This window comes from Thalassophryne amazonica, chromosome 9 (assembly GCF_902500255.1).
Source record: "Thalassophryne amazonica chromosome 9, fThaAma1.1, whole genome shotgun sequence".
Taxonomy (NCBI): Eukaryota; Metazoa; Chordata; class Actinopteri; order Batrachoidiformes; family Batrachoididae; genus Thalassophryne; species Thalassophryne amazonica.
In genome coordinates, this window is record NC_047111.1 from 7264161 (window position 1) to 7286731 (window position 22571).

The 22571-nt window shown below is 42.3% G+C and overlaps 1 protein-coding gene across 1 annotated transcript in view; it reads right to left on the bottom strand.

The window, feature by feature from the left end:
- Positions 1-22571, bottom strand: part of srrm3 (serine/arginine repetitive matrix 3) — a 304377-nt gene that overhangs the window by 46697 nt on the left and 235109 nt on the right. Inside the window, exons 7-9 of the mRNA XM_034177539.1 lie at positions 12571-12606; positions 12225-12275; positions 11763-11870 (exon numbers count right to left, since the gene is read on the bottom strand). Of these exons, the coding sequence (XP_034033430.1) occupies positions 11763-11870; positions 12225-12275; positions 12571-12606 (195 nt within the window). The remainder of the gene's footprint in view (positions 1-11762; positions 11871-12224; positions 12276-12570; positions 12607-22571) is intronic.

The window sequence follows — 22571 nt, forward strand, 5'->3', positions numbered from 1 at the left end:
TCGCTGTATCGGACCGTCGTGGTGAAGAGAGAGCTGAGTAGGGGGGCGATCTACGTTCCGATCCTCACCTATGGTCATGAGATTTGGCTCATGACCGAAAGAACGAGATCGCGAGTACAAGCGGCCGAGATGAGTTTCCTCCGCAGGGTGGCTGGGCACTCCCTTAGAGATAGGGTGTGGAGCTCGGTCACTCGGGAGGAGCTCGGAGTCGAGCCGCTGCTCCTCCACGTCGAAAGAAGTCAGTTGAGGTGGCATCTTTTCCGGATGCCCCCTGGACCCTCGCTGGAGAGGTGTTCCAGGCAAGTACCATTGGGAGGAGGCCCCGGGGAAGACCCAGGACACGCTGGAGGGACTACATCTCTTGGCTGGCTTGGGAACGCCTTGGGGTTCCCCCGGAGGAGCTGGGAGAGATGTGTGTGGATCGGGAGGTCTGGGCGGCTTTGCTTGAGCTGCTGCCCCCGTGACCCGACTCCGGATAAAGCGGAAGAAAATGGATGGATGGAAGACATACAAGACCATTGCTAATCTCCCTCAATCTTGGGGTCAAAATGATCATGAGAATGGTATATATATATATATATATATATATATATATATATATATATATATATATATATATATATATATATATATATTGTACAAATAATGAATGTAAGGAGTCCAACCTCGTCCAGTATAACTTTTCTGAATCCAATATTTCTCTATGTTGGACGACTTGTCATCCATCAATTGTTATGTTCTCCACCCCCCTCCCAAATTAAGCAAACAACAAATAGTCAAGTAAATCAGATCAATTTATTTTGTTGTAAACAGCATACGATTGATTCTGATGCGATGAATGCTTCTAAAATGTCAGTAGCATGCTTGTCTACCTTCTTAGTGTTTTTGGCATCCTTGGAGTTCAATATTTCCACCAGTTCCTCCTCTGTGAACTCAGCAAACCTCGCTGGTAGAAGATTTTCTGCTGTTGTTGACATGTTTGTTATCTATGAAGCCCACCTCATTTTTTGAGGTGGGCTTCAATAATTCGATAATTGGCAAAGCTTCTGGGGAAAACCTGGTCTTGTTAGGAGAGACGGCATCCATCCCACTTTGGATGGAGCAGCTCTCATCTCTAGAAATCTGGCCAATTTTATTAAACCCTCCAAATCGTGACTATCCAGGGTTGGGACCAGGAAGCAGAGTTGTAGTCTTACACACCTCTCTGCAGCTTCTCTCCCCCTGCCATCCCCCCAATACCCCATCCCCATAGAGACGGTGCCTGCTCCGAAACCCCCAATAACCAGTAAAAATATATTTAAGCATAAAAATTCAAAAAGAAAAAACAATATAGCACCTTCAACTGCACCACAGACTAAAACAGTTAAATCAATCAATCAATTTTTTTTATATAGCGCCAAATCACAACAAACAGTTGCCCCAAGGCGCTTTATATTGTAAGGCAAGGCCATACAATAATTATGTAAAACCCCAACAGTCAAAACGACCCCCTGTGAGCAAGCACTTGGCTACAGTGGGAAGGAAAAACTCCCTTTTAACAGGAAGAAACCTCCAGCAGAACCAGGCTCAGGGAGGGGCAGTCTTCTGCTGGGACTGGTTGGGGCTGAGGGAGAGAACCAGGAAAAAGACATGCTGTGGAGGGGAGCAGAGATCGATCACTAATGATTAAATGCAGAGTGGTGCATACAGAGCAAAAAGAGAAAGAAACAGTGCATCATGGGAACCCCCCAGCAGTCTACGTCTATAGCAGCATAACTAAGGGATGGTTCAGGGTCACCTGATCCAGCCCTAACTATAAGCTTTAGCAAAAAGGAAAGTTTTAAGCCTAATCTTAAAAGTAGAGAGGGTGTCTGTCTCCCTGTTCTGAATTGGGAGCTGGTTCCACAGGAGAGGAGCCTGAAAGCTGAAGGCCCTGCCTCCCATTCTACTCTTACAAACCCTAGGAACTACAAGTAAGCCTGCAGTCTGAGAGCGAAGCGCTCTATTGGGGTGATATGGTACTACGAGGTCCCTAAGATAAGATGGGACCTGATTATTCAAAACCTTATAAGAAGAAGAATTTTAAATTCTATTCTAGAATTAACAGGAAGCCAATGAAGAGAGGCCAATATGGGTGAGATATGCTCTCTCCTTCTAGTCCCCGTCAGTACTCTAGCTGCAGCATTTTGAATTAACTGAAGGCTTTTCAGGGAACTTTTAGGACAACCTGATAATAATGAATTACAATAGTCCAGCCTAGAGGAAATAAATGCATGAATTAGTTTTTCAGTATCACTCTGAGACAAGACCTTTCTGATTTTAGAGATATTGCGTAAATGCAAAAAAGCAGTCCTACATATTTGTTTAATATGCGCTTTGAATGACATATCCTGATCAAAAATGACTCCAAGATTTCTCACAGTATTACTAGAGGTCAGGGTAATGCCATCCACAGTAAGGATCTGGTTAGACACCATGTTTCTAAGATTTGTGGGGCCAAGTACAATAACTTCAGTTTTATGAGTTTAAAAGCAGGAAATTAGAGGTCATCCATGTCTTTATGTCTGTAAGACAATCCTGCAGTTTAGCTAATTGGTGTGTGTCCTCTGGCTTCATGGATAGATAAAGCTGGGTATCATCTGCGTAACAATGAAAATTTAAGCAATACCGTCTAATAATACTGCCTAAGGGAAGCATGTATAAAGTGAATAAAATTGGTCCTAGCACAGAACCTTGTGGAACTCCATAATTAACTTTAGTCTGTGAAGAAGATTCCCCATTTACATGAACAAATTGTAATCTATTAGACAAATATGATTCAAACCACCGCAGCGCAGTGCCTTTAATACCTATGGCATAAATGTGGTCTTGCTCAAGTGCTTGCTCACAGGGGGTCGCTTTGACCGTTGGGGTTTTTCTGTAATTATTGTATGGCTTTTGCCTTACAATATAAAGCGCCTTGGGGCAACTGTTTGTTGTGATTTGGCGCTATATAAATAAAATTGATTTGATTTGATTTGGTCTATTAAACATTAGGTCTCTCTCTTCTAAGTCCCTGTTAGTAAATGATATAATAATTGATCAACATATTGATTTATTCTGCCTTACAGAAACCTAGGTTTAAGGATATGATTCCTTCTTTGTTATGTTCTTCAATGCCATATACCAACACAGTGCAGAGTAGCTACCTAAACTCTGTGAGTGAGATAGATTATCTCGTCAATAGCTTTACATCCTCATTGAGCACAACTTTGGATGCTGTAGCTCCTCTGAAAAAGAGAGCCTTAAATCAGAAATGCTTGACTCCGTGGTATAACCCACAAACTCGCAGCTTAAAGCAGATAACCTGTAAGCTGGAGAGGAAATGGCGTCTCACTAATTTAGAAGATCTTCATTTAGCCTGGAAAAAGAGTCTGTTGCTCTATAAAAAAGCCCTCCGTAAAGCTAGGACATCTTACTATTCATCACTAATTGAAGAAAATAAGAACAACCCCAGGTTTCTTTTTAGCACTGTAGCCAGGCTGACAAAGAGTCAGAGCTCTATTGAGCCGAGTATTCCTTTAACATTAACTAGTAATGACTTCATGACTTTCTTTGCAAATAAAATTTTAACTATTAGAGAAAAAATTATTCATAACTATCCCAAAGACATATCATTCTCTTTGGCTGCTTTCAGTGATGCCGGCATTTGGTTAGACTCTTTCTCTCCGATTGTTCTGTCTGAGTTATTTTCATTAGTTACTTCCTCCAAACCATCAACATGTCTATTAGACCCCATTCCTACCAGGCTGCTCAAGGAAGCCCTTCCATTAGTTAATGCTTCGATCTTAAATATGATCAATCTATCTTTATTAGTTGGGTAAGTACCACAGGCTTTTAAGGTGGCAGTAATTAAACCATTACTTAAAAAGCCATCACTTGACCCAGCTATCTTAGCTAATTATAGGCCAATCTCCAAGCTTACTTTTCTCTCAAAAATTCTTGAAAGGGTAGTTGTAAAACAGCTAAAAGATCATCTGCAGAGGAATGGTCTATTTGAAGAGTTTCAGTCAGGTTTCAGAATTCATCATAGTACAGAAACAGCGTTAGTGAAGGTTACAAATGACCTTCTTATGGCCTCAGACAGTGGACTCATCTCTGTGCTCATCCTGTTAGACCTCAGTGCAGCTTTTGATACTGTTGACCATAAAATTTTATTACAGAGGTTAGAGCATGCCGTAGATATTAAAGGCACTGCGCTGCGGTGGTTTGAATCATATTTATCTAATAATTTACAATTTGTTCATGTAAACGGGGAGTCTTCTTCACAGCCTAAGGTTAATTATGGAGTTCCACAAGGTTCTGTGCTAGGACCAATTTTATTCACTTTATACATGCTTCCCTTAGGCAGTGTTATTAGAAAGCATTGCTTAAATTTTCATTGTTACGCAGATGATACCCAGCTTTATCTATCCATGAAGCCAGAGGACACACACCAATTAGTTAAACTGCAGGAATATCTTTCAGACATAAAGACATGGATGACCTCTAATTTCCTGCTTTTAAATTCAGATAAAACTGAAGTTATTGTACTTGGCCCCACAAATCTTAGAAACATGGTGTCTAACCAGATCCTTACTCTGGATGGCATTACCCTGACCTCCAGTAATACTGTAAGAAATCTTGGAGTCATTTTTGATCAGGATATGTCATTCAAAGCGCATATTAAGCAAATATGTAGGACTGCTTTTTTGCATTTGCGCAATATCTCTAAAATTAGAAAGGTCTTGTCTCAGAGTGATGCTGAAAAACTAATTCATGCATTTATTTCCTCTAGGCTGGACTATTGTAATTCATTATTATCAGGTTGTCCTAAAAGTTCCCTGAAAAGCCTTCAGTTAATTCAAAATGCTGCAGCTAGAGTACTGACAGGGACTAGAAGGAGAGAGCATATCTCACCCATACTGGCCTCTCTTCATTGGCTCCCTGTTAATTCCAGAATAGAATTTAAAATTCTTCTTCTTATTTATAAGGTTTTGAATAATCAGGTCCCATCTTATCTTAGGGACCTCATAGTACCATATCACCCCAATAGAGCGCTTCGCTCTCAGACTGCAGGCTTACTTGTAGTTCCTCGAGTTTGTAAGAGTAGAATGGGAGGCAGAGCCTTCAGCTTTCAGGCTCCTCTCCTGTGGAACCAGCTCCCAATTGGGATTAGGGAGACAGACACCCTCTCTACTTTTAAGATTAAGCTTTAAACTTTCCTTTTTGAAAAAGCTTATAGTTAGGGCTGGATCAGGTGACCCTGAACCATCCCTTAGTTATGCTGCTATAGACGTAGACTGCTGGGGGGTTCCCATGATGCACCCAGTGTTTCTTTTTATTCACCTCTTTTTGCTCTGTATGCACCACTCTGCTTTTAATCATTAGTGATTAATCTCTGCTCTCTTCCACAGCATGTCTTTTTCCTGGTTCTCTCCCTCAGCCCCAACCAGTCCCAGCAGAAGACTGCCCCTCCCTGAACCTGGTTCTGCTGGAGGTTCCTTCCTGTTAAAAGGGAGTTTTTCCTTCCCACTGTCGCCAAGTGCTTGCTCATAGGGGTTCGTTTTGACCGTTGGGGTTTTTCTGTAATTATTGCATGGCTTTTGCCTTGCAATATAAAGCGCCTTGGGGCAACTGTTTGTTGTGATTTGGCGCTATATAAATAAAACTGATTTGATTTGATTTTTTCAACCAGCGTCTGTCAGCTAGTTCCTGACCTTCATATGCCGCGCTCTGATTGGCTAGCTGTTGGCAGTAAGCTCTAACGCTATTTGTCAGTGGGAACTGATCCAATATAACATTTGGTCCTAGCCTTTTTGGATGTTTTTGGATCCAACATAACTTTCTGACGCCAAGCATGCCAAAATACAGGTAAATGATGGACAGAAAGGCTAATCTGTGATTGGCTATAGCAATCTGAGTGGAGAACACACACACACACATATATATATATATATATATATATATACACACATATTCTATTTCTACCTCATTCTCTTATCTTATTGTATGATTACAAGTATTATTATTATTGCTTATCCTTGCACACGCTGTTGATGCACATTTTCCTCCACTTGCACCCATCTTGTGTGTTTTTCTTTTAAGAGGTGAAGTAACGTGAATTTCTCCACTGTGAGATCAATAAAGTCTTATCTTATCTCTCTTGGAATGTGTTTCAAGCCCCTGTCACAGAGGCGTATTCGTAGAGCTGCTCATTGCAGTGTTGTGTTTCATTTAAATACGCCCGAAATATGAGCGTACTCAGCCTTTTTCAGTGTTCGTTCATATTGCAGCTGCGTGTGTTCGCTTTTTAATGTGTGCACACAGTCGCGTGTACCATGCCGCCATTAAACCAGTTCAGTGCTATTTTCTGCCTCTGTGGAAGTGCACTCTGTTCTCTACTGCATGGTGTGGTGTGGCTCAAAAACAGAGTCATTTAACATTATTATTATTATTATTATTATTATTTTATTTTATTATTTTTGTCTTGGTGGATCACTTTCATTGTGTCCAGGTGCTGCTGAGTCTGACTGTGGTAAAGGCTGCTCTGAATGAAACGCTGTGACTCGTTAAACTTTTAAACCTCCGGTAGCTCCGATCAGGTCGTCTGATGATCGCACCGACATGCAGCGAGTGCGCGTTTATTTTAAAGAGTCACAGCTCTTTTCAACTTTGATCAGACTGATCGATCAGGTCGTCTGATGATCGCACCGACATGCAGCGAGTGCGCGTTTAATTTAAAGAGTCACAGCTCTTTTCAGCTTTGATCAGACTGATCGATCAGGTCGTCTGATGATCGCACCGACATGCAGCGAGTGCGCGTTTATTTTAAAGAGTCACAGCTCTTTTCAGCTTTGATCAGGCTGATCGATCAGGTCGTCTGATGATCGCACCGACTTGCAGCGAGTGCGCGTTTATTTTAAAGAGTCACAGCTCTTTTCAGCTTTGATCAGACTGATCGATCAGGTCGTCTGATAATCGCACCGACATGCAGCGAGTGAGCTTTTATTTTAAAGTCACAGGTTGGATCAGACACAGAAAGAGAGAGAGAGAGAGAGAGAGAGAGAGAGAGAGAAAGAAAGAGAGAGAGAAAGAGAGAGAGAGAGAGAGAGAGAGAGCATGCGCGTGCGAGAGAGAGTGAGCGACCGACCTGCTGTTTCTGGATTTCTGAGTTGAGGTTCAATTCCCTGTTCTGAACACACAGGTGCTGTGGGCTGTGTGCTCATGTTCTCTAGCTGATGCACTCAGTTTTTGGTTGTGTACAGGAACACAGTGTTGCGCAGATTTGCATGCAGTAACGCTGTGCTGCGCAGACCTGCTTCAAACTGTGTCCAGCGCTCTACGCCGAAGAAAATTAAACATGTTTAATTTCTTCCGTCCTATGCGTGTAGCCCTCAACATACTGCTGCGTATTGAGAAAAAACTCCACGTAAAGTGGGCATGGAGCTGCTCATTGCAGCGTAGACGATACTCTGTAATGAGCAGCTCTACGAATACGCCAATGTGACAGGAGCTTCAGCATGTAAACCCTCTTCACAGTTTGAGGCCCTGTTAACACCCCTCCCCCCTCCTTTCATTCAAATGCGTAATTGCCACTTAAGCCCCTTTCACACCGGGGCTGCTCCCAGTTGCTCCCTGTGGCGTCATGACAACGCAGGAATTTCTGCGTCAGGTGCGCGCAGCAGGGGGCAGAGAGGAGGTGAGAACGCAGCCTGCAGGTTCTCTGCACAGAGAAGTCAGAGTGCACAGTTTGGCTGCAGCAAGACTGTGCACTCTGATTTCTCTTCTGCTTTATATTTGTTTTTGTGCAGAGCTGCAGGGCTGCGCTCTGAGTTCTGTTATAGTTTATCTTTCCTCCCTTGACCGCAAGATGCGCGCACACGCGGACCGTCCTTGTGCAAATGTGGAGATTGTTGGAGTTCTACTTGATGTTGACATGTCCTGGACTTATGTCCTTTTTTAACTGTGATGAGAGAGTGAGCAGAGAAAGGAACTAACTGCCTGAAGACATTTCTTTTCTTTCCTCCTTTGACCGTGAGATGCGCGCGAACCGTCAAGCAATTTTTGAGATGTCTGGAGTTCTACTTGATGGTGACATGTCCTGTCTCAGGACTTATGCCCTTTTTTGTCCTTTTTTAACTACGATGTGAGAGTTTGAGCAGAGAACAAGGAACTAATGCCTGAAGCCAGACTTTTTTTTTCTTTTAATTGTTCACATGTGCGCGCGTGAACGAACGTCCATGAGTGGGCTCGAGATGTCCGGACTTTTTACTGGATATTTCTGGCAATCAGTCTGCATTTTTTTTTTTTTTCCTTCAGCATGTAGTTTTTACTGCATTGAGTACACAGTATAAAAACAATCCTGTGTGATTTATACTGCGGGAGCAACGGAACACAGCAGGAATCAGAAATTGGCTCCGAGTCACGCAGGGTAACGCCTCTTTGCCCTGACTTGCACTGGAACCACTTCCTTTCTGCGTCGAGCACAGGATGCCAAAAAAATTAAACAGGTTTAATTTTTCGGCGCCCGACTTGCTTCCTCCTTTGCACCCTCACGCTGTTGTGGCGTCGAGCTGCATCGTCTCGGCACTGAGTTGCTTCCACGCAGCGTCGTCATAATGACGCATGGCGCAACCAGGAGCAACTGGGAGCAGCCCCGGTGTGAAAGGGGCTTTACGAGCGAGAGCGAGAGAGGCTTAAGCCCCTTTCACACCGGAGCTGCTCCCAGTTGCTTCCTGTGGTGTCATGACAACGCAGGAATTTCTGCGTCAGGTGCACGCAGCAGGGGGCAGAGAGGAGGTGAGAATGCAGTCTGCAGGTTCTCTGCACAGAGAAGTCAGAGTGCACTGTTTGGCTGCAGACAGACTGTGCACTCTAACTTCTCTTCTACTTTATATTTGTTTTTGTGCAGAGCTGCAGGGCTGCGCTCTGAGTTCTGTTATAGTTTATCTTTCCTCCTTTGACCGCGAGATGTGCGAACCATCAAACAAATGTGGAGATGTCTGGAGTTCTATTTGATGTTGACATGTCCTGTCTCAGGACTTATGTCCTTTTTTGTCCTTTTTTTAACTGTGATGTGAGAGTTTGAGCAGAGAACAAGGAACTAATGCCTGCAGCCAGACTTTTTTTTTCTTTTAATTGTTCACATGTGCGCGCGTGAATGAATGCCCATGAGTGGACTAGAGATGTCCGGACATTTTATTGGATATTTCTGGCAATTAGTCTGCTTTTTTTTTCTGTGGTGTTTTTTTTTTCAGCATGTAGTTTTTACTGCATTAAGTACACGGTATAAAAACAATCCTGCGTGATTTGTACTGTGCTAACAATGGAACACAGCAGGAATCATAAATTGGCTTCCGAGTCACGCCGGGTAACGCCTCTTTGCCGTGAGTTACGCCTCTTTGCCCCGACTGTCTCTGGAACCACTTCCTTTCTGCGCCGAGCACAGGACGCCAAAAAAATTAAAGTTTTAATTTTTTGGTGCCCGACTTGCTTCCTCCTTTGCGCCCCTCACGCTGTTGTGGCGCCCAGCTGCATCGTCTGGGCACTGAGTTGCTTCCACGCAGCGTCGTCATAAAGACGCACGGCGCAACTGGGAGCAACCGGGAGCAGCCCCGGGGGGAAAGCGGCTTTATTCAACAATACTCCCTGGCCAACTAAGTGAATCATTTCTCTCAGTGACAATCTTCGCTCAACCATGTGAGGTTGTAAGAGACCCTCTTACACTGATCTCCTTCATTCATATGCGCAAAGCTGCGCTTTTACGCATGGAGCCAGCAGGCAAGGGGCTATTCAGACAGCGTTCACATGCCACAGAGTAACACATTACACCTAGAAACGATCTTTGAGATACCATGTGAGACTGTTCTGCCCTACGATTGGATTTTGGAAAACCATGTGACGGTGAACCAATTCCTATTGGACACTCACATTGCGCACATCATCACACAGCTTCTATGAGGAGTACAAAGATGGTGGATGGCTGGCCGAAAGTCAGCGGAGTTAATTTTTCAGCAAAAAAAATAAGTTTCTATCTTATATCATTAAAAAGTCATTTAGAATTTAGTAAAACGTGTACCTAGCCGTCGTACACGATGGTGTCGGCCCCAGAGGGTTAAAGGTGTTTGAATATGACTGAAACCATTAAGACTATGAATATTGGGAAATTACCACATATCATTGATTTCGAGAATTGGGATGAAATTATTTAAAAGTTCAAAAACTGAATCCCAATTTCAAATCTGATGCCAATGATGGTTGTATCATTGTATCATATACTGCGTATACCAAGTTTGTTCAAGACTGACAAACATGGATCAAGAAGTTACTATGCTGCTTCAAAACGTGCCCCGATTTGCTATTTCAGATTAAATGGGATGGAACAGTGCTCTGTGGAATAGCCCTGTTATACCCCTATTCCACAGGCGTCGTTCCTTCCCATTTTATCCCGAATAGCAAATCGGTGGTGCTTTTTGAAGCATCACAGTAACTCTTTGATTAATCTTTTGTCACTCTTGAACAAACTTAGTATACGCCGTAGTTACGGCCATCAGTTTCGCCAGATTTGAAATCAGGGTGACATTTTCAAGCTGTTCAAAAATTTCATCCTGATTCGCCAAATCGGCGTCATTACGCGGTCCCTTCAAGGTATTTGCAGTCGTAACTACTTCAGTCATATTCAAACATCTTTAAACGGGGTAGTCCTAGTGAGTACAGCTTGATACTTGTTTGACTGTGCTCCATCGGAGTAAAAAAATTTAAGTGGTTCTGGCTGAGAATTCAGTTTTGAGCAGGTTGCCAGGTATGCACTTTATAAGCCAGCCAGTTGCCAGGTCTGCACTTTGTAAGCCAGCCTGATAGAATGCATGCCGCAGTAAAGCCATTTTATCCAGTTTTTGCACTTTTTCTGGATTGTGGGTGATCGTAATAGAATGGTACCCTGTGGAATAGGGGTGTACCAAACATTCGCTAAAAGTGTTGAATCACTTAAACAGAATTTTCAGTTTTCAAATTATACCTTTTTTTAACAAATGAAAAAAATGACATATTTACAAATACAGATTTATTTGTAAAACCCACCACACATTTCAGTAACTGTGTTATACCGACCAGCCAACCACTGACATCAGGAAACTAATGTACCCATAATGCAACCTTCAAAATTAGTGCATTACTTTAAAACTAAAACATAGCTGATATTTTCACTTTGTAAAACGACAGACGTGATATTAATTTCAATAACTTGTCCAGAATTAGTTTGTTCAAAATTATAACCATAAGTCAAAACTGTCTGCCTGTGCAAGATTCCAGTGAAATGTCCGGCAGGTCTGTATGGTGTGAAGAGAAATTCTCTTTTTCCCCCCCTCTTCTTTCTCTCTGATCACCAGGTCTCTGAGACAGAAGCGCTTACTCGTTGTTGTGTTAGTAGCTGCCGTGTACTGAAGTCAATACTGAAAGTTATCGGTTTAGCTTTATAAAAGTTAACTTTTCAGTTAGCGGATTAACGGTTATCAAAGCTAACATTTTGGTTAGCTGTGCCCACTGGATATATGAATGTCTCATTAAATTGGTGAGAATTGGGTTGTGGGCCTTACCCAGCCAGTGGGCCACCAGTTTAAGACCTCTGGTTACAGAGTTTACAAGCATCCAAACCAGTGAGTTTAACTCAAATGAATTCAGTGCTATATGAAGTAACTGACAGAATTGTTTTTGTTATTGCACGATAAAAGCGTGTGCTTGTGTCCGAGCAGGTGTGACTCTACCTGGCAGGAGATTTGGAGGTGCTCCGTGTGGAGGACAAGGAGGCACTACGGGAGCTGCAGCAGCTGCCTTGACGGTGTGAACTCCGACCTGGTGTCTCAGCAGGTGACCTGATGGATGGTAACAAACAGACGCACATATGCATGCGCATACGTGTGCATACACAGTCGTGTGTATGTAAGCATACATCACACAGACACACACGCCACAAGAAGCTCAGCAGTCAGTGTAGTCACATGTAAAACAGCTCAGATAATGGGCATAAAACACAGACAAATTTCTGAGGGTAGGGATGTGATTCCAAGTGGAGCCATCGTTGAAGACTGAAATGAGTGATTGTTTCAATGTGTGCAAACTGCACGCTCGCTGCAGACACATCATCCCATTTTACCAACAATAAATGTGAAAATGTGTCAGTGCCTCATTTGGTTTTTTGATGCCACATTTCCATAAGTGGGTCTTACCTCTTTTTCTGTTTGTTCTTGTCTTTGTGTTTGTTCTTTGGGCTGCATGATCTGAAACGAGCATCAGAAGCCGTGTTATGAAATATGGATTCTTTTGGTAAATACAACTCAGTGCAATCACCAAACTGCTCACCCACGGGAATCAATAGATTACAAAGTACGTGCATTCACGTGCTATAATCCAATCCAATCCAATCTACTTTATTTATATAGCACATTTAACAACAAAGACGTTTCAAAGTGCTGCACATAGAATCACGATAGATAAAACCCCAATAGTCAAGTAATGAATTAAAAATAAGAAAAATAACAATAAACAAGCATTACAGTCATTGTGTGCACATACCGGTGTCTCCTCTTTTTCCTACAGCCAGATGCAGATCTGCGGAGAGAACAACACCACATTCATACTACTGATGACATGACAGCTACATGTAACTGAATTAGCGGCTATATTTTGGGAGTCGGAGGGATAAGAACCCAAACTGTGCTGTCATACAGCTGTATGCAGTGATTGGCCACAGTTACAGTGTACTTACAGATAATTTAGCTTGTACAATATGCACAATGTATGTAGAGAGAATACTAAAGCAGCTGCTCTTGGCTTCTCCTGTTTTTGCTCAGGTGCATGCAGTGTTGTATAGTAACAAAGTAAAAATACTTCACTACTGTACTTAAGTACGTTTTGGGAGAGTTTGTACTTTACTTGAGTTTTTTAAATTCAGCTTACTTTCACTTTTACTTCACTACATTTCCGACCTTAATTGCATACTTCTACTCCGATCCATTTTCTATTCGCCATGCCGTTACTCGTTACAAAAAAAACAAAAAACAACAAAAAAAAACACACACACACATGAAAAAAGTGGTGTTTTCACCCAAAGACACCACTGATTGCTAGTGACGACAACGAAGTCAGGCCGATCTGTCATGAGTCATGTCCGGTAGGCTTTTTTGCACTTGTGGGGTGTTTGTCAGGAAAATGATCATTTCTCTACATTGATCTGTAATCAACTTTTCTGCAGCGCGGCTTTGCTTTGAACCTTGAACCAATCGAAGCAGTGATTCGCAGGTCGAAGCAGTGATTCGCAGGTCGAAGCAGTGCTTCGATCTATGATTCGTGGATTGATTGTTTTAGTTCGCTTTATCCTACTTTTTCCCCACTAAAACCCAGAACAGCACGTCTGTGAGTAATATTTAATATTTTTATGTTAAACCGACCTGTTATGGTCTTCTGAAACAGTTGATAGATGTATTTTATAACTTAAAAACGGGACCAATGCTAACGCGTTAGCATGTCTACGGCGTTTTTCAATGTTAAAGTTAACATTAAGCTGTTCACCTCAGCACGTTTGTGTTGATTTATTTTCTGTATAATTAATGGCTCAGCGTTCGTTGTCTTAAGAGTCAAATTGTAATTTTTTTAATTTATTTTTATTCATATATTATAGCAACAACAATAATAGTCTACATAATAGACAATAATAGTCAATAATAATAGACTAATAATGTTACAATACAATTTTAGAGAAAGAGACAAAAAGAACCTAATGATACAAAACACAACAGAAAAGATAAAACCATGTAACAATGAAAATAAATAAATACATATAGAAATAAATAACTGTTTCCTGTGAACACCTAGTGAGTAATCTACTCTCGTTTAGGTTTTGAAACCTTGTTTCTGAAGTGTTTTTGTGTAATGTGCACAATTTTCAGTGACTAATACTACCAGTCATTTACAAGCCTAGATAAACTTTGTAATATAAATAAAAATTAATATATATACTTTTACTTTCAATACTTGAGTACATTTAGTTCATTACTACATTACTTGTCATACTTAAGTACAATAAATACTAGATACTTTAAGACTTTTACTTGAGTAGCATTTCAATCACTGACTTGAACTTCTACCAAAGTCATTTTTAAATGGGTATCTGTACTTTTATCTGTGATTTTCTGGTACTTTATACAACACTGGGCGCATGTTGATTTGGCACATTTTACACCTGGTATCCATTCTGATGCAGCTGTACATGTAACTGGAGAATAGGGCACTGGCGGACTTGAACCAGGGACTCTGTTGTTGGGAGGTAAGTGTACTAATGGCTTGCACCACTGTAGTAACCATCATTTATGAAGATAGAATAACAATAAATGTTAATACTTCAGATATTTGCCCAATAACCCAGAGGAGTCATTTAACTGATCTTTTAATTTTATTGTACCCACATGCAGTGGGAGCACATCGCCCCCGTGTGGCCACCTGGTCGTGTGTGTGTGAAAAAACATGTTGTGTGGGCCGCCAGAAGAGGAGGTACTGCTGGCCCACCACCAGAGGGCGCCCTGCCTGAAGTGCGGGCTTCAGGCATGAGAGGGCGCAGTCGCCTCACAGGAGCAGCCAGGGTGACAGCTGTCACGCATCACCTGCAACAGCTGTTACCCATCATCTGATCAGCAGGGGAATATCAGCAGGACGACGCCTCCACCTCTTTGCCGAGATATCGTTCTACCTGGAAGGTAACGTGCTCAGCTGACTGGTTAACAGTGATCTTTTGTGACTTTTGTGAGTTGTTTAGCTGACTCCTTTTCCAACGAGTGGTGGAGGTAGTTTTCCTGCCGTGCGGATTCCTGGGTGCAGACGCACCCACATTTAATTGTTCTTTTGTTCCTCGCCAGCAGTACCAGGTCCGACACGCGAAGGCAGTGGCCACCTGGGAGTTCGGGACTTGGCGGCTCCAGTATTCCCGGGGTCTGGTGGCGGAGGAAATCGTGTGGTTCCGGTTCTGCTTTGGACAGACGTCTCCTATCTTCGAGCCTGCCCACACGACACCTTTTGTGATTTGGATTTTGTCTATTGTTGTAATCTGATTGTATTTGTTGTGCCCATTCACAACAGTAAAGTGTTGTTATTTGACCTCATCCATTGTCCGTTCATGTGCGCCCCCTGTTGTGGGTCCGTGTACCTACACTTTCCCAACAAAACAACTTGGTTGATTTGGACCTAAGTTGGTGGAATAATTGAAAATCAGCCATGGACAAAATTATTTGATTTTGACCAAAAATCATGAAAAATGAAAGTCACAGGCGAAGGTAACATTTTTGTCCCAATGTTTCTACTACCTCACTCACTCACTCACTCACTCACTCACTCACTCACTCACTCACTCACTCACTCACTCACTCACTAACTTGCTGAGATAGGCTCCAGCCCCCCCGTGACCCTTAGCTGGAGTAAGTGTTTGAAGATGAGTGAGTGCATATCTGGAACGGTTGTTTTGAGTAATTATTTAAAGACACACCAATAGAAGGACTGGTTTTTACCCGAGGCCAACATATGGCCAACGGGTATTGCGAAGACCTGGCGTCTCGTCTGTCCGTCTGTCTGTCTGTCCATCCACCCGTCTGTCTGTGCTCAGCTATCGCTACGTGCTAACTTCGCTTTGTTTTTTGGCTAGAAATAACACCTTTCTCATATATTATGTAAAAGCTATCAAGCAATAAACACTTCTAAAACTGAAAATGCTGTTTTTAGAACCTAATAATACCTCTGACGTGATTTAAAAGACATTTAGCAGATGTTAGTGTTGTAGTTTTTGAGTGGTGGGGGTTTGTTTCATCTAGAATTGATGACTGTAATGGTTTGTTTTCTGGTTTGCTACACAGTAATATTAAAGGTCTTCAGTTGATTACGTCCTCCAAGGACGTAATAAAATCATCGGCATTTGTTTATTTATTTATTTTTCTGTCTGTTAGACAAAACTACTGCATGGATTTTGACGAAATTTTCACCACACATAAATATTAGGCCATGGAAGACCCCCTTAAATTTTGTAGGTGATCTGGATCCTGATTCTGGATCAAGATTTCCCTTTATATTGTCTTTGAAGGATTACGTCAAAACTACTTCACAGATTCTCACCAAATTTGCACCACAGATGCATATTAGGCCATGGAAGACTCTACTGCATTTTGGAGGTGATCCAGATCCAGATTGGTGGATGTCAGAAATCTCTTGATTGCTCTTGTCTATAATGCTGCTGCTAGTATTTTAACCAAGATCAGGAAGTTTGTCCCTATTGTCCTGGTTTTGGCCTCACTTCACTGGCTCCCTGTTTATGTCAGCTCAGATTTTAAGGTTTTATAACATTTTAAATAGCTGGAACCCTCTTGCTTGGTAGATCTTGTAAAACATTATGTCCCGGCCTGTGTTCTGCGCTCTCAGAGTGCAAGGTTGCTGTGTGTGCCTACAGGAAAAACAAACAAACAGATGACTGTGGGTCGCAGGGTTTGTTATTCCCATGCTTTGTTTTTATAGAAAAGTCTGTCATTTGGGAGAAAGCAATCTGATTTTGTTGCGTCTTTGAATGCAGATTGATGACATCTGTTTTCTTTAACATAAAATAGGAGAATGGTTAATAAAGTTATTAATATCCCTGTGACAAAGCATAACTGCTGACTATGTGATGGAAGAGCAACTTCCCTTTAAGTATCTATCCAACATGATGACAACAGGTACAGCCAGCGTTTGACTGACACATCACCTCCATGTCTCTTTCACCAGTTTCCAGTTTCCATGGTGATTAGTCAGACAGGTATATAAAGATATTTTACCAACGAGCACTACATGTCTCCTGCTGTTTCACAGGGTGAGTGGTGGTTGCAGCAGGAAGTGCGTTGATTCATTGAAGCTGACCGGCACAGCACTAATGACACTGTCACAGTCAGCTTCTATATCTGGTGGACATGTAACATCACCCGCCCAGTCTTACCACCAGTGGATCGAATCCACATCAATTTCAGAGGCCTTGGAATCACTGCAGTGATGCTGCGAGAGCCCAAGAAAATATGCTCCTTCACAAAGCTGCCTGGTCTTAACTTGTGCAAGTCTTAATAATTACAAATGTGAACAGCAGGATCTCTTCCTTGTTCTTCATCTCTTGTTCTCTTCTTGTTTTTATCATCATATTCATTACACTGTATTCATATCATGGGGTCAAATGACTTGAATCTGTCATTGTCCAGATGGATAGTCCACCTTCTTGCCTGCAAAAGACCCAATGTCGCTGACCAAATAGTCCCCCCTAAAAATCGGTCCGCCCTGCTTTCACTGCGCCTTCACTGCGCATGCGTCATTTGGGGGTATCAGCAGCGTAATTTCTGAGTGTCAGCAGCGATTCACTATTTATCACCTCATTTCTGCTTCAAACTGCACTCCAGTCATCATCTATCTCAGCGACTGATATCTGAAGCTTTTCTGTCTGACATGTAGCCGTGCCTACGTCATATCCGAGCATCAGTAGTGATTCACTGATTATTGCCTCATTTCTGCTTAAAACTGATTTCAGAATGATTTAAGAGGTTTTACTTTGTCAACTGATGGTTAATAATCACATTATTCCCTTTGATCGTTTTGGGTGTCGAGAGTAAGACTCAGATGGTCAGACTCAGATGTACTACTGTGGTGCTCTGATCGCTCTCTCGTCTTTTTATGAAATAATGCTGAATTTATGTAGAAATGATTGTTGTACAAAAGCTTCAGATATCTGTCGCTGAGACAGATGACTGGAGTGCAGTTTGAAGCAGAAACGAGGAGATAATCGTTGACTTGCTGCTGACGCTCAGAAATGATGCATGCGCAGTGAAGGCGCGGGGGGTTAGAGGGGACTATTCGGTTGGCTACAACGTGTCTGATCTGAATGTTCATAGAGTTCATACTGACAGAGGTGGGATACGACTTCGATCTGATCCAGATCTGGGATCACACATTCACGTGAACCAAGTCTAATACAAAATTAAATAAATTTGCCATGTTTGCTGTTCTTATATCAATCACACCACCAGAAATTACACTCAGATTTGATCTTGGACAATGTCACACTTGGGCGACAAAAATACCAGAGGTGAGCACAGTGTCCTGTATCAGCTCTGACTGTTGACAAAGCAGCTACACTGCCAGAGATACAACTAAGATTTCAGACCAAAGTCCAAGTGGTTGTCAGGGTTTGAGTTTTTGTTTGGTTTTCTGTTTTATTTTGTTCTTTTGTTCTGTTTGTTATTTTTGCATTTCTTTGGTTTAGGTTTGTTCATTCCCTTGCTGGGTTTCTCTGCTTGGGTCTGTCTGTCTCTGTTTCTCTTGGCTCTCTCTCTTGGTTCTTGGTGATGGGTGTTTCTCTCTCTTTGGCCTCGCCCTGGTTCTGGCGCTTTCCATGCACACCTGTTTCTGATTTGCTGATTGTCACATGGGGTTATTTAAGCTCACTGGGTGTGTTTGTCCCTCACCAGTTTGTTGTGCCTTGTGCCTTCATTCCAGCTCTGTTCCTGTGTTCTTTGTCCTGCCTGCCTCCTTGTGTGTTCCTGACCTCCAGCTTGTTGCGTCAACCACGCCAATTCCCTGATGTTTTTTGTACTGCTGCTTTTTCTGGACTGCTTACTCATGTGCTGACCTCTGCTATCCTCGACAGTAAAGCCTGCTGAAAACCAGAGCTGTTTGTTTGAGCCGTGCATTTGTGTCCTGCTATTCCTGACCATCCAGCCTGATAGTGGTCCCAATTTGACATGAAAACAAAAAGATTCAGCATGTTCACATTTCCCAGAAAAGATCATTTCTGAGTGATATAAACATTATTTTATTGATCACATCACCAGACATTAAACTCAAAACTGACCTAGGACCACATCTGCAAATGGTCCAAATCTGATACTTGGTATACACACACACACACACACACACACACACACACACACACACACACACACACACACACACACACACACACACACACACACACTGATGTCAGGGTGCTGTCAGGTAAGGCCTGCCAAGAAGGACCTGGCCCAGGGGCCCTGAGTGATTTTCCAAATTGGTGGGGATTTTAACAGAGGATCCTCTGGTCTCAACCCCACCGCATAACCACTAGACCATCACCTGCCTTTGACATTCGATATACAATTCAGATTCAAGTCAAATTATTTCTACAGCATCAAATAACAACACAAAAGGTGTTTTACAAGGGGAAGGTTTAACCCTACCAACCCAGTATGAATGAGATCTCAGACCGAGTGGTTCATATTTGACATCAAAAACTCTGCCTGTTCAAATTCCTCGGGAAGGATCAGCTCTGTGTCACATGCAAGCAAAAAAAGTTCACATCAGCTGGTAATGTGGAACCTCCACAGAGATGCGTGTCCATTATATCTCCTCACTGGAAGGAATCAACTGGAGACAATCTGTAGCATTTAGTCAGGAACCATCCCGTGTGTTCTGTTGACATCAGATGAACTCAGTACGTCCTGACAAATGACACTGACACTGTCCAATGTGCATGTTCCCAAGCTGGAGCTACTATTTTAGTGTTCTGCACAAAGAAATCAGCATGAGAGCACTTGTTTACACCCTCTCCCGTGTGGACCTTAAAAAGACATCTAGCATTAAGGTGGGGGGCTACTGTCTTTGTGGAGGAACTCTGCAGGCTTTTCCCCTGTGGTTCACAAACGCATTATTCATACGGTAGATCAACAGCACCTGCAATGCAGAGCAGCTGTGGTGTGAGGGTGGGAGGGGGTCAGAGACGATGGGGTGGGGGGCAGAGACAATCAGGGGACACTCGAATGTGCATGGATGGATGAGCGGTGGGAAACAAGAGCGAAGCAGAGCAGCGATGCTCAGCAATTTGGAGAGAGGCTCATTTTTCTTCTGTTGTGCGGCCCCCATACAGGCCGGGTGATTAGAGCAACACATTTAGCCGCGCCCCCCCCCACATCCCCGTTAAGAGAAAGACAAACTAGAAGAGGAGGAGAAGCAGGACGAAACTCTTCAACGGCTTAATTTTTGTTATGACGTCTCAAGGCACAGCTGAGGTAGTTGCATTATAACAGTTGGATTATTGCAGTAAAACACAAATAGAAGAAGAATCAAATCAAATCAATTTTATTTATATAGCGCCAAATCACAACAAACAGTTGCCCCAAGGCGCTTTATATTGTAAGGCAAAAGCCATACAATAATTACAGAAAAACCCCAACGGTCAAAACGACCCCCTATGAGCAAGCACTTGGCGACAGTGGGAAGGAAAAACTCCCTTTTAACAGGAAGAAACCTCCAGCAGAACCAGGCTCAGGGAGGGGCAGTCTTCTGTTGGGACTGGTTGGGGCTGAGGGAGAGAACCAGGAAAAAGACATGTTGTGGAAGAGAGCAGAGATCAATCACTAATGATTAAATGCAGAGTGGTGCATACAGAGCAAAAAGAGAAAGAAACACTCAGTGCATCATGGGAACCCCCCAGCAGTCTACGTCTATAGCAGCATAACTAAGGGATGGTTCAGGGTCACCTGATCCAGCCCTAACTATAAGCTTTAGCAAAAAGGAAAGTTTTAAGCCTAATCTTAAAAGTAGAGAGGGTGTCTGTCTCCCTGATCCGAATTGGGAGCTGGTTCCACAGGAGAGGAGCCTGAAAGCTGAAGGCTCTGCCTCCCATTCTACTCTTACAAACCCTAGGAACTACAAGTAAGCCTGCAGTCTGAGAGCGAAGCACTCTATTGGGGTGATATGGTACTATGAGGTCCCTAAGATAAGATGGGACCTGATTATTCAAAACCTTATAAGTAAGAAGAAGAATTTTAAATTCTATTTGAGAATTAACAGGAAGCCAATGAAGAGAGGCCAATATGGGTGAGATATGCTCTCTCCTTCTAGTCCCCGTCAGTACTCTAGCTGCAGCATTTTGAATTAACTGAAGGCTTTTCAGGGAACTTTTAGGACAACCTGATAATAATGAATTACAATAGTCCAGCCTAGAGGAAATAAATGCATGAATTAGTTTTTCAGCATCACTCTGAAACAAGACCTTTCTAATTTTAGAGATATTGCGCAAATGCAAAAAAGCAGTCCTACATATTTGTTTAATATGCGCATTGAATGACATATCCTGATCAAAAATGACTCCAAGATTTCTCACAGTATTACTAGAGGTCAGGGTAATGCCATCCAGAGTAAGGATCTGGTTAGACACCATGTTTCTAAGATTTGTGCGGCCAAGTACAATAACTTCAGTTTTATCTGAGTTTAAAAGCAGGAAATTAGAGGTCATCCATGTCTTTATGTCTGTAAGACAATCCTGCAGTTTAGCTAATTGGTGTGTGTCCTCTGGTTTCATGGATAGATAAAGCTGAGTATCATCTGCGTAACAATGAAAATTTAAGCAATGCTGTCTAATAATACTGCCTAAGGGAAGCATGTATAAAGTGAATAAAATTGGTCCTAGCACAGAACCTTGTGGAACTGCATAATTAACCTAAGTCTGTGAAGAAGATTCCCCATTTACATGAACAAATTGTAATCTATTAGATAAATATGATTCAAACCACCGCAGTGCAGTGCCTTTAATACCTATGGCATGCTCTAATCTCTGTAATAAAATTTTATGGTCAACAGTATCAAAAGCAGCACTGAGGTCTAACAGAACAAGCACAGAGATGAGTCCACTGTCTGAGGCCATAAGAAGATCATTTGTAACCTTCACTAATGCTGTTTCTGTACTATGATGAATTCTAAACCCTGACTGAAACTCTTCAAATAGACCATTCCTCTGCAGATGATCAGTTAGCAAGGTTGGAGATTGGCCTATAATTAGCTAAGATAGCTGGGTCAAGTGATGGCTTTTTAAGTAATGGTTTAATTACTGCCACCTTAAAAGCCTGTGGTACACAGCCAACTAATAAAGACAGATTGATCATATTTAAGATCGAAGCATTAATTAATGGTAGGGCTTCCTTGAGCAGCCTGGTAGGAATGGGGTCTAATAGACATGTTGATGGTTTGGAGGAAGTAACTAATGAAAATAACTCAGACAGAACAATCAGAGAGAAAGAGTCTAACCAAATACCGGCATCACTGAAAGCAGCCAAAGAGAACGATATGTCTTTGGGATGGTTATGAGTAATTTTTTCTCTAATAGTTAAAATTTTATTAGCAAAGAAAGTCATGAAGTCATTACTAGTTAAAGTTAAAGGAATACTCGGCTCAATAGAGCTCTGACTCTTTGTCAGCCTGGCTACAGTGCTGAAAAGAAACCTGGGGTTGTTCTTATTTTCTTCAATTAGTGATGAGTAGTAAGATGTCCTAGCTTTACGGAGGGCTTTTTTATTGAGCAACAGACTCTTTTTCCAGGCTAAATGAAGATCTTCTAAATTAGTGAGACGCCATTTCCTCTCCATCTTACAGGTTATCTGCTTTAAGCTGCGAGTTTGTGAGTTATACCACGGAGTCAGGCACTTCTGATTTAAGGCTCTCTTTTTCAGAGGACCTACAGCATCCAAAGTTGTCCTCAATGAGGATATAAAACT